This window comes from Tubulanus polymorphus, chromosome 5 (genome assembly GCF_964204645.1).
Source record: "Tubulanus polymorphus chromosome 5, tnTubPoly1.2, whole genome shotgun sequence".
Classification (NCBI taxonomy): Eukaryota; Metazoa; Nemertea; class Palaeonemertea; order Tubulaniformes; family Tubulanidae; genus Tubulanus; species Tubulanus polymorphus.
This window is the reverse complement of record NC_134029.1, coordinates 6,159,025-6,172,434: the sequence shown is the minus strand read 5'-3', so window position 1 is coordinate 6,172,434 and position 13,410 is coordinate 6,159,025. Positions and strand designations below refer to the sequence as shown.

General features: G+C 37.7%; 1 protein-coding gene across 1 annotated transcript; it reads right to left on the bottom strand.

The window, feature by feature from the left end:
* Positions 1–1,961: 1,961 nt before the first annotated feature.
* LOC141906013 (glycine receptor subunit alpha-3-like) lies at positions 1,962–6,522 on the bottom strand. The gene is made up of 6 exons (XM_074795153.1): positions 6,485–6,522; positions 5,830–6,056; positions 4,729–4,811; positions 4,087–4,221; positions 3,468–3,862; positions 1,962–2,683 (listed from the first exon to the last, which is right to left on the bottom strand). Exons 1-6 carry the CDS (start codon positions 6,485–6,487, stop codon positions 2,486–2,488), a joined length of 1,041 nt encoding a protein of 346 aa, XP_074651254.1. The 5' UTR covers positions 6,488–6,522; the 3' UTR covers positions 1,962–2,485.
* Positions 6,523–13,410: the final 6,888 nt, after the last annotated feature.

Sequence of the window (13,410 nt, the reverse complement as noted above, 5' to 3'; positions counted from 1 at the left end):
CTAAACAAATTTTCTATTTGGCTAGAGGCACGATAATTTTTTTTACATTGGCCCATTTTTTCGCACGACAATTCTAAACGAAATGGCCAATGTAGAAGTTTTTCCCAAAGCCAAATGATTTCTCTTCACGCCGTGTTTCGTCCCTTCGTCTCTTTATATTGAAGAAAGAAGTCTCACGGTTTTAACGACCGGCTAAGGCTGTCGTGTAACAAATTACTGACGTCTACACCATATCCGATGAACTTTCGCATTTATAATGGTTCTCCCGGTTATAATGGCCGCGTCTTGATGATAAATAGTTGACGCATCGCACGAGACTTAATTGGCTAAAATGTGTTTTAGATTGCTTCGTTGTCACGTTCTTTCCGGATTTGCAGCGTCAGCATCTCCTATCTAACGCGAAATAATGTATAAGCCGAAGATGAAATCGTGAATTGATTGAAATGTTCATTTGAAAATAAGAAATATTACCGTCAGTCTTCAATCTGAAGACAATCTGAAGATTTAGACTGAAGAAGGGTGGTCGTAACACCACCAAAAAAAACATTTCTGATGATTTTTTGACTAACTTTTCAATCAATGTTCTGATGTGGGATTTTGCTTCTTATTGCTGTATCGCGGATATTGTAATTTTAAGTGATTGGAAACCGATATGCTCAACCTACGTACTACGATATAATCAAACTCCATTTCCTTTTTCCGTTTTGTTGTACTTTTTTCTTGTCATAGTTTCTGAATACGTTGAGTACTGTACATTTCCCCCCTCTCTTTGATTTATTCTATCCACGTGCTTATTCGTGAAATCGTAGTATACTTATTTGACGAATTAAAACCACTACTATGTAGATATATGAAATAATCCAAACGCGTCGAGGACAGAAACGACTGTACAACAAAATCACAAGCTGTGAGAATGAACTGTCAGTAGACGACCGGATGGCAACAAATACATCTGTCGTTTTGTTTTGTTTTCATCTTTCCTTGTCGTTCGGATCTTGGTTTCACAAGACTAACCCTATTAGACTTTTGAAGTGTTACCTGCACACTCTGAGCAGCCAGCAGGACTCGAACCCACTTGTGACTCGGCACAATGCAACGACATCACGCTTTATTCCGCAGAAGCCGGAAACAGAACGATCAATATCGAACGACTAACAGTATCCAAACTTCTTACTATGTAATATCCGTGTTAGAGTTTCATAATTTTTCCTGGCGGTAGCTTTTGATTTCAATGATGCAATTTGGGCGAATTTCTCCTAATGTGAATGATTTTCAGTCTACTATCACGTGTGTAAACTCTTCCCACAAGTTATTCCAAAAAACCGAAACCTCATATATACTTTTCAGAGATAGATGGATAGGGAATTTTGTTAGATGGAAATTGACACTAATTCTTGGTTCCAGAAGTTGATTCATCGATCAAAGTCAGGGGCTCCGTTGAATGGGGCCGTGACCATACGACCAGCGCAATTTCTACTTTTACTAGGATTATCACTCAGTTAACAAACGGATAACGGAATAGAATAAGCTTTATTTGCAAACTTAACAGTCATCATGTAGGGCCGGAAACTTAACAGTCTTTCAGAACAGAGATATCCCAGTTACCTTCTTACGATGTAAAGTATAATCATCCCATGTCCATTGCCCTTCATTGGTTCACAACAAAACTACTGGACCGAATCGAAAGTTTTTGGTGCATGTTCAAATTCCCTTTCCATCTATACCATATCACTAGTGTAGGCTTCCGAAAAGTGGGAGTTACACGTATGAGTTTTACAATTTTTTGGTATAACACTTAGTTAGTTCGTATCTTGGATCTTGGGTACAGCTGATTAAAGGAAGAAAATGTAATAAATTTCATTTTCAGAGTTTTCATCAGGTTGCCTCACAGTAAATAAATGACTTTTTTGGCTCTTTTCTCACATGGCTTCAATCAGTTCTGATCGTATGTTCATCACCTGAGAAACGATTGTGAACATGTGACGTGAAGTGCTTTGACAACAGCATCAGAGAAATAATACGTCAAATGAAATGAAATTTTACGCCTGTAAGCGTCTGGTATCACCGATGTAACTAGTAGATTGAACGTCTCGCATTCAGCGATGAAATTTTCATTAATTTCAACGTCTGTGACAGCTCCAGGAATGAAAAATCCGCAATAATAAAACATCTCTGCCGTGCCGACGAAACCAGTGCAAACGACGACGAATCCAAATGAGATGATTAGTTCTTTTTATACATAATGCGGGTTATTCGAACATATGAAATCATGTAAATCATGTAATCGGCGGCTGAATATTTTGAAATGTCATCCACCATTTTGAATGAACTAAAAACTAATTTTACAAATACTGATAATTAGTGATATAACTGATACATAGCGTTGAAAAAATGATAAAAATTGGTATTTCAACCGCACGACTGACGATCAATGTTCCTTTTGTCGCGCACTGTTCTTTCCTTGACCTATGGAACTATCGGCAATTCAGGTCATTCCTGGTTTCCAGTCATCTTCCATTGAGCAATACGTCGTCCAATAGATGATGTTAAAAATGAGAAAACAGCCGGGGAATACGCGTCTGGATATTTTGTCTACTCTCATTGCCGCCATTTTACCGTCAATTTCAATCTTATTACTCTCGACGGGCGCCTTAACCCCCTGGTCCGCCGCCATCGGGTTTTGCTGAAAAAGAAAGAAAACCATCAATCATATTCAGTTTTGTCACGTAGCGATGAACGTAATATGATCGTCCTTAAAACCACAAATTGGTCGATTTCAGACGAACGTGCCGCGGGATTCGGGCGATGATAAGGTTCAAACCCAATTACATTGCCGTTGACCTGAAACGGTTTATCGAATATTAACAAGTACGCAGATCTGCAATTCTCATCACAGTCGACTTGTCAGTTTGGTGCAATAATCAATTTGTCGGCAAACTCGTACTTATTCGCGTTCCAACACACAAGCTCAACCGGTTTGTCTCGTGCGCCAGGATCTGTGGAAGTTTGCCGCATCATGGGAATAATCCAAAACGAAGTTAAAAAGCAAAATTTGTTTTCCATGTTACAGCCCCGATATACGAAATGGGTAATATTCCGAGTGTGCGTCATCTTCCCTCGGCAGGGATTCGAACCTTATGGTATCGAGACTGCCAAGGTACGAAATCTTGCCTGATTAGCCAGAGTGCGCATGTTCATTCGCAGCTTAGACGATGTTGTTATAAGCCTATCAGACAGCCCGCATTACTCCATTATTCTAGCCCGGGTTATAACATGAGGTTTACCTCAGCGATTATACACTAGGCACTGTGATTGGCTAATTCACGCATGTGCTTGATAGGTTAACCCACAGGCTAATCAGACAGGGGTTCGTGCCGTGTCCGAGTCTGCTGAGGGGGGATGAGGACGCATCCGTACCAAAATACAATAACCTAGGCTTATACGGCGCCACCAGGAAATAAACTTACTATGTAATTTTCATCACCGCACGGCTTCATTTCGCTGAATTTCCTTATGCTTTTTCGAATGTTCACCGGCTTCATTTCGTCACGCACGTACATGCTGATCAACGCGTACTGCATCAGCGCCGCAAACACGAACGCCAAACAAGCCGACATCCACACGTCGATAGCCTTCACGTACGACACCCTCGGTAAGGTCGAGTGAATTCCCGAACTCTGCGTGATCATAGCCAGAATTGTGACCACGCTCAGGGACACTCGGGCCGGTACAGCGTCAATATGTATCCAGAATGAGATCCATGATATGACCACGATCAGTATCATGGGCAAATAAACTTGCATTAGGTAAACACCGATTTTTCTTCGCAGGAAAAACCGCGTCTCGAGACACGGATAAGTAGCTAGAAAGATGAACAGGAGAGTTGTATCAGCCTAATTACTAATGTACGCGGATAAAACACGATGATAAATGCAGCTGATGTCGAGAATTCCCATGTGTTCGCTGACGATAAATATATCTACTCACTTGAGACACATCACGCAAACACTAATAAAACTTTCTGACAAAACTAACTTTTATTGAATAGAATAACGAAGATCAGGGGTTTCGTTAATTAAAACTTACAGTTTATATACGTTTCCTCGCATTCTTTGACCTCGTAATTTTCAAGGTCGTATTGAGATAACTCTAAGAACCGATCGAATGCCAGCGGATACGGGTAATTCCATTGCATTTTCATTCGCGATGTCGTAAAAGCAACTGGAAAAAAGCACGAACAGTTCGATTGACAAACCAAGAGTTCAGGTTGCCCAAATTAATCACGATATCTTCGTCTGATTCAAGTTACTTGACCTAGCTTTAAAGACGGGTACTAAATTCGTGGATACTTTCAATGGTCCTTTGGAGTTATCCAACTCCAAGTGCCTAGGTTTATTAGTGGTACATAGTTAAGGATACTCGAACGTTAGCGGAAAGCCATCGGCGTCCCCGTGTAATTGCCCTCAATCCAATGCGGTGAGTAGCTTAAATTGTTTATTTCAATATTTAAATCATTCACCACTTAACAATTAGCATTGGAAACCTCCGACATTTCATTTAATCAAATTAGCATTGATTTTTGAATGAAATACACGATTGATTTGTTGTAACTTCACATACTCGGTCGGTTAATTAGATTTAGTGAATATTTCATTCGTCGCGTTGCATATAGTTCGGGCTGTTCGAGGCAATTTAAATTCTTCGCGCACACCGCAATACGATACTTACAACTCTCCATTCTCACTCGACACATCTGCGTATCGAGTGGAAATTTGTACAAATTCATCGGGCACGACAGTGTCAGCGTTAACCTGGAATAAAAATAAGGATAAGGACGAAGGTTAGAATGAAGCATACATCACCGAGCAATAATTGCGTATTGATCTTCGCGACGTTTACCGGGTTTAGATACGACTGACGTTGTAAATCCTACGAAGCGCTCTGGGATCTCGTGCTCAATCGCACGCTAATGGTCGAAACTTTGAATAGTTTCCGAATTGCAAACGATTTGGTCATCCGGGACATTCTTGCGATTAATCAGACGATCTTATACAGTATGAATTTCAACCGAGTTCTCGGCGCTTGCTTTATATGGAGTCTCCGTGCGAATCTACATGATTTGCAATTTCCCCCGCACCAATCGCCCTCGAAGGGATATTCGAGTGTCTGGTCGTATGAATATGACATGTCTTCAGACAGACATTGTTTAGTCTGGTCACTTTCCCTCATCGTAACCACATCTATATCTATTTGTCTCACGATTTCTATTATATAAGGACGGAGCGAAATGTACTTAATTAAATATTCGTGTTAATTTGATAGGTTATACGCTACCGTTGCGTCCCCCGTATAATTGGACTCTTAGTTAAGAAGAGTTTTACGTCCCAACTACGAGTAACATTGTAACCCTAGTGGGTCTTAAGGGCCTTTTTATAGGTTGTTATGGCATAACCTTAATAAGTTAGCATAGCTTAGTCCATTTATGCGTCTCGAGAACCAACGCCAGAGGTGGTTTCAAACTAGGGACCTCTTGATTCCCAGTCCTCCACTCAACCAACTGAGTTAACTGCACAGGACGAATCTTGGTGAGTTATATAGTGAATTATATAAGAAAAGGCATGCTTTAAAAAGGCCTTCTTTAAAATAACATAATTAAATCTTCTGGCATTTATCGTAACATGATCATGATGTTAATTTACTGTCAAATTTTGTGTACTTATAAAGTCTGCCATTCTCATGTATTTATTTTTTTGTATTTATCTGCTTTGTGCAAATTTAGTTTGTTGACCAATAAACTTTGAATTGAATTGAGTTGGCCACCAGACGTACCTTACGATATAAATGACCCAGCCGTCGTCGTAAATTCGAATAAGTTTATTGGGTACAGTGATGTCGTGAAACATTCCGTGTTTGCTATTGGTGAAGAATATATCAGGTATCCAGAACTTGTTGACGAATGCCGCGTCGAGGGTTATCATCGGATCGTTTATTAGATCGTCAAATTTCAGTCGAGGGTCTCGCCACGACAATTCGAGGAACGTAGTAATCCGGTAATCCTGCAAAAATTGATCCATTATACAAGGCGTTATAGAGAATTACAACACGAGAAGCCTCCATTATTGATATAGATTTAAAAATATATCGTCGAGCATGGAAGATTTCCGCTAAACAGTTTGCCACGCATAAACAATATATATCAGACAATTTCACTAGTTCGTGCAAGTCATGGTTATGATCGATGTATCCAATGTCACAGTATGCCAGAAGTGTTATTACTTATATTCTCCCTTAAGATACTCCCGAAGTTATTATTTAGAATAGCCCGTCATAAAATAATTAGCAAATAGATGCGATGCAGAAATGACCGAAATTAGAAAAATGGATTTTGAATAAAATTATCGAATTTCTTCGAAAAATGGAATTACTGGCATTTAAATAGATTTTCCCCTGTCAACAAATGATAGAAATTATCTAATATATTTACCATATTTATTTCGCTGATTGAGTCGAAACTTGATATGTTGATGCTGCAGTTGATTATAGTCGGATGCTCTGTAAATAATCATCAATAATGAACAGATATATAAAAAGCGACCTATTCATGGGGTTTTTATTCAAAGTTACTATGATGATCCTAATCGTATTCTTCCCCGACACGTAGGAGAAACTACGTATCAGGTGATGCGAACGTTGTTCTCGCGAGATATTTTACCTCAGTCGACAGGTTTATTGCGCCGGGCTTTAAGCATCTGTCAGTCCCACAAGTCACGCTTTAGAAGGCCAAGAGGTCACAGGCCGATATTTAAGAGACGTAAGCGGAGTCACAGAGCAGGTACATTGAATAATTCAGTATCTAAATTGAGTTCAAATATGTGTGCAATGACACATTGACGTAAATCAAGTAATTAGAATAATTTCCCGTATCTGGATTGTTTAACTGTAGTTCTACGGGTCTCTTCTGAACATAAATGGGACCAGAGTATCTACGTATGCAATGCGGTTTCAAAGGTAATTTGTATTGCCGTCATGGAAATATATACATGTTGTAATTAAATTTGGGGGATACCTTTTGATAATCTTGAGATGTAGCCTCTAGCGGATCGAAAAACGCTAGCGTATTGCAAATAAAAGTGGCATTTGATGTTTACAAACGGGGAAGGGTAATGGCTATGAGTGAACGACATGGTATAGTGGCTATACCGAGTAGCTGTTCTTCTCTTATTTGAAACACTACGTTCATCAGAAACGTTATCTTTGATATGCATAAAGTTATCGGTCGTCATTTCCAATTTTGGCAAAGCTGACAGGATCAACTTGTCACGTCGAGCATTCACGCTGAATCTTCAGTTTTGTATAGTTCGTATATTCATCAATTATACGTATTGACTGCTATAATCAGACGGATGCCCTCTCCTTTGAACGACTTGCCTTCTACCACAGACCAAAGTCATTAGGGCGACAATGTTGCCTTCGAAAAACTTCATCGCAGAAGATATTCCGATAGCCAATCATATATATACGACTGGAGGCTTTTTATAGAAAATGACGTTTTATTAAAACGGAAGATGGCTGGCTTCATCAAGTGTTATAATAGCAATGACTCGTGAATAGCTGTAATTAGTTACATAAGTATTCCTAAAAGCTACGTCAAATGAAGTAGCATGGTAGTTATAAAACGGATTCACGAAAGCCTCTTTTCGACAACTTTTTTATGATGGATCCTAGATGACAAAAAAGTTTTTTATGGAATAACACTTTATGTCGTGGTTGATAGTTAGCTTTTCCGCAATTATGCGTCAGTAAAAAGTGTCATCAAACACGAATCTCGCGCTTTTCTATCTTCTGTTTCTGCGTATAAAAATGACGTATCTTTATCCTCTCGGCAGATGGTGCTTTCTATAACTGCACTGTTAAATTGACAACTGTCATCTTGTCTTCTGTTTTAAGCCGATCGTTCGATATGCATCGTGGCTTTTCGATTTGATTAAGCTTGCGTCGTTTATGAGGAAAACGATGATTTTCGATCAGAGCGCAGAATCAGGAGCTCAAAAGGTATATTCTGATAGATCACACGCTGGAAATCAACAAGAAATAACTAAATCCCCCAATAATCCAATCAATATAATTAAAACGTCTCATAGTTCTTCATTAGTCACTGGCGGTCTACCAGCGGAACTTTATGTTCCAAAAATATTACCCATACAGAATACACAATGCTCATTTTGTTAAACCACGCTGAACAATGATTGGTCACAAACGTCTCGTATCTGTTGGCTAATGCGATGATAACTTACAGGGGAATCTTGAAAAACGTCGAAAATACCATTTATTTTGTCAAATATAATGGAGAACGACGTACAGCCAGCTCGAATTATCCTTCGGTATAAAAAGCACGAACATGGTAAATTATTTGCGACAGTTTGGTTTCTACTAATGGCCATTTATGTAATGCCCCTAATTCATATACTGGAACATGCTATACCACTTGAGGAAGAAAACATGACTGGACTCCAAGTATATATGTACGCATATATCATATTAACATGTAAATTGCGTACTGGAGAGGTAGTCAAAAAATCTTTCCGGCGTTGGATAATTGACTATGCGCGGAGATACGAGAATCCAATTACTGCAGAAACCTTCGCGGAATTGTTATTACATGTAACCAGTTTACAATAAATACACTTTTAATCGCATAGAAAATATTACGTAAGATTTAAAAGTTATCCTATTTTTTCGCAGAACCGGTATTGTTGCTATACGTTTCAAGATCATTCGTCGATTCATTGCGTAATAAATCGTTGTTAACGATATATGTTCATGAGATTAGAATTCTAAGATGATGGAAATAGAAAAATTCATAGCTTTTCACACGGATCATAAGACTTATAGGATTACAAGTCAGCCATCTTATTGATGCTACAATTGACGGCCTGCTATCGTATGATAGCGGTGATAGAACATTATGATACGGTTCGTAGCGAGTTATTCGCTACGACCGGATACGATAATGCATATTTGAGATATTACGGATTTCCGTTTATACTATGCGTTTTACCTTGATCTATATTCGGCGGGAACTTTTCATCATAGTCGTCCAACAATTTCTTGACGAATTCGGACCTGCAGTAATCGAAGAAAACAATATACGTAGTAACGGTTACCACAAAATGTTTTCTAGTTTTTGAAATTTGACTCGGTGCTCGTTGACAAAATGTCATAGAAAGTCTCACGAAGAAGGGCCCATGTCCCACTTCTTATTTTAGCATCTTTCTCTTTCGTTTTCAATTAACTCTACATCCGACTCGAAATTCAACTCACAACTCTCAAACTTGATACTGCTTCTTTCTTTACACCTGAAAAATGGCCTCCGGTGAAAGACTGAAGTATCAATACTTTAATTTTAAAATTCTCTAGTATACAGTAGTTTTTTGACGCCGTAAAACCGTTACGATAATGTTTAAATACGTTGATAACTACTATGAACTTGATATTTCTGTTTTTTTCAACATGTAATTTTGTATTAGATTATTTTGTTAAGATTTGTTATTTTGATTATCTATCATACAAGTGTACTAAACACTTTGATAAAGAATAAACTACATTTATATGACGGGTTTCGTGTGAGTCAATGTGCACTACGTCATCGATATTGGCGTTTCAAAATAACAATCATGATTATGACGCTGTTATGGTGTTTGTTGATTATTCATTTGGTAATTGAATATATTTCATAACTCTTATTTTGTTAATGATAAATTTTGATAATTGTTTTGAGAGGATGTGCACTACGTCATCGATATATCGGGGCTAGACTGGTTGCCGGTCAATTCAATTCGATTATCGATAAACTAAAATCCAAAACAACTTCATCGATCCTCAATTTCAATTCACATTACATCATTCATTGTCGACGATACTACGCAATTAGTTAATTTTCAAGGCCTCAATAATCATTTTAGTTAGGTTTCTTGTTGAATAATCGTCCATGCTTCATATAGCGTGGCGTATATGCATATATGCCGTATACCATATCTAAGACATGGGCGCTCGATTCGTCATGACAATTGATCATCAAGGATAAATGGCTTCGTAATCTCGCCATGTTATATCATAACATATATAACATATACGTATAATTGTTATGGCAACGTCCGGTGCGATGAGAAGTGAATAGCGCAATTTGTGTTTTGTTTTTCGTATACCATTCACATATCCTCGTGTCCATATACATTGATGTGTTTCAGATACACGGAGTTGAGTGTTATGTCGTGTAGACGGAAGCAAATTGTTTATGAAACAGTTAGCGACGCACTCATAATTAAGCGTGTAAAGAATCCTCTCTGAGCACCAGGGGCTGAGTGCTTAAAGAACAATTATTCAAATGCCATGCCAGTATTGAACAGGTTTCCGTCGCTTAAAACCGTTCAATTTCCACTTCCTTAGTTGCGTGTTTAATTTTAGTACGAATGTAGTTCATTTCCAATTATTACAACTACAGATTCGAATTCGACTCATGGGAATTTTGAGTAACGGGTATATACGTAGTATATACGTTAATAAAGGTATATATATATATATATATATATATATATATATATATATATATATATATATATATATATATATATATATATATATATATATATATATATACGTATTTTGAAACTTAAGTTCAGGCTCAGGGAGCTTCAGGGATCGGTATCGACCGAAACAATGTTTACACATACCCGAGCCACATGCTAACTTTATTCTAAAACCTGTAACTTTTTCAAGTAAAATTTAAAAGATAGAAGAGGTTAAATATGAAAAAGATCGAATTGCAATCACGCTTATATTCCATTTCAAACCCTCACGGTGAAAGTTGTGAAAAAAGTAATGAGTAATTGAAACGAAGTAATTGTAATTCTATCATTTTCTTAATCTGGCAGGCTTAACTATTGATGTAAATTATTCAGGAAAAAAATGAAATTAAATTATAAAACATTATTTCACAGTGTTGTTTGAATATATAAAATAAGAAAAATAGTTTCGAAGTGTCAAATGTTAAGCTAACTATACTTATTCACAATTGATTACGGGAAAACGTAAGAAAACACACTACCTTTTCATTTCTTTAGCAGCAATGGCAATATGCATTGATCCCAAAACAAACGTGCAGCTGAAAACTACCGCAAATAAACAGAAGACATCCATTTTTCATGTATCCATACGTTTTACAATCTTGACACTCGATAATGCTTATTTATATCTACGGGATATCAGCATTATTTCCTCTGTTTGGTCGATGAGACCAGGCATAAACTGCGCTTTCGGACGACCACGAATCGCTTTTCTCTGCGCTGCTCAAGTTCCTATTGCGTTTCCCAGTGGAACATGTGTATCCTATCGCTAGGATAACGCGGATTTCCAACAAGACGTCTGTTGACATCGGCTTATATGCGAGAACAACTCTGCTTGTAATCGCGAGTTAGGCGGCGCTAGTAGTCCAAATGTTGATGTTTCACGTCGACACCGATGTCAGAAAATTGATCGTACGTTTCAGTAGTCAGATATAATTGATGTAATCCATAATCTATCGGGTCTAATGCGAATACCCATATATCGTAGTAAATTGAAGGTCACACACAAGATGTTGGCTGCGACGAAGAATCGATATCATCATATCGTATTCAAATGCAATCTACGAAAATCAGCGTATTAAAAAGGTTCTCATATGAGACGCGTTTTACTCATTGGGGCAATTTTTATTACTTTGTTTGAAAAGGGGACTAAATCTTTCAGTATCATGGCATAATTTCACTATTTCTTATCATCGTGTGAAAATATAGAATATAACAAATGCAGACATAAAGACTACCGGAAATTGACTGCAAAATACATGGACAATTGAAATAGAATCAGTCCAACAATATTAACTAAGTTGATCGCGGGAGTATATTGGTATTTACGTAATACACTTTTTTTCTATACTTTCCATGGGTCGGGTTATTGAGTACGCTAGGTCCGCATTGTTTTCGCATTTTCTTTCGTATTTTTTTCCTACTTAATTCTTTAACTTCGTTCACATCTACTAGATCGGATGAAGATAACAACGAGACAAAAAAAACATCAAATCAGAAATAGGGAGAAAATACTATGCGGAACCAGCGGTTATTCAAAAAGATGGCGCCCGGAAACTGTTCAAAGCTTTTAACGACTTACAAAAAGCCCCATCTAGATGTATAATAATCCAACACGTTTCGCTGTTTACTTGTGTAAGAATAGTTGCAGCACTGAACTCACGGTCAGATAATACACCCAATGATCCCTAAATACAACTGCTTATCAAATTCGAGCTTCGCCTAAAATTCTTCACAAATATGATATTGACTTTACGAAGGCAGTTTGAACTATTGCTCGGTCTTCGCCTTGTGATTCGTACCGCGGCTGTTCTAGGAAGAATTCGCAAATTCGGAAGCAACGGTAAACGGCGTAACAATCTATCCCTCTCTGTTATGTCTGTATGATGGTTTTGTACGATGTATGTTGTTTAATAATTGAACATCTCATTTCCTAACCAGATACACGCGAGGCGTTTGCGATCATTACCGATGAATCTTTTAAATACTTGTAATGGATGTGCATTAGAACGAACACGCTTTTTGGCCATGGAACAAAAAGAAAAAATTACTTCATCCATGGACACGAAAAACGAAATTTCACTTCGTTCGGATGGACACTAAACCTCATGATAATTCATTATTCAAAAGCGATATACTCAAAATATGTGTTTTTTAAATAAGTGACTAGTTATAAAACTCTTAAAAAAGTGTTTTTAAAGCTTGTGCAAGACTCCACTTATGGCCCCAATTTCCACAAGTAAGTCAAGACTAGAGTTTCTGAATCTAGCAATAGTTGATCATTTATTTCGGATAATCCAAGTACGGCTCGTAAGTAATATTCTATGCCCTTCTTGTCCTGAGCGAGTAGTTGAGACAGAAATTCACTTTTTGTGTGAATGTCTAGCATATAGTGATTGCCGTATTACATTGTTCGCTAAAATTAAGGAACTCTAAGATATTGATATGGATATTCTATCCACTACAGACCAATTGTCCTTGATTCTAGCGAATGATCACATTATTAATCACGTGTGTAAGTTTGTAAATGAGGCGTCCATTCTGCGTAATGCACCGCCATTATGCACTTAACCAACATAACTCCTTTTTGTCTTGTAAGCCTATATAAGCTGGTTTTTATTTATGTATAAAAGATGACAATAAACTAATTATATATATATATATATATATATACTAGTTTTAAATTGGCGGTAGGAAAGTGCCCTGTTAGACGCGCGAGTCGTGTTAATCCAACGTTGAGTATATGGATCTTTTAACCGCTGTTCAACCGAGCGGAAAAGCCATGATT

Excerpts from the sequence above, each read along its gene's own strand:
- LOC141906013 (XM_074795153.1), bottom strand. Across the intron at positions 4,812-5,829 it reads TGGGTCATTTATATCGTAAG|GTTAACGCTGACACTGTCGT; the intron begins GTACGTCTGGTG and ends TTTTTATTCCAG. Across the intron at positions 2,684-3,467 it reads GCGGTGATGAAAATTACATA|CAAAACCCGATGGCGGCGGA; the intron begins GTAAGTTTATTT and ends TTTCTTTTTCAG.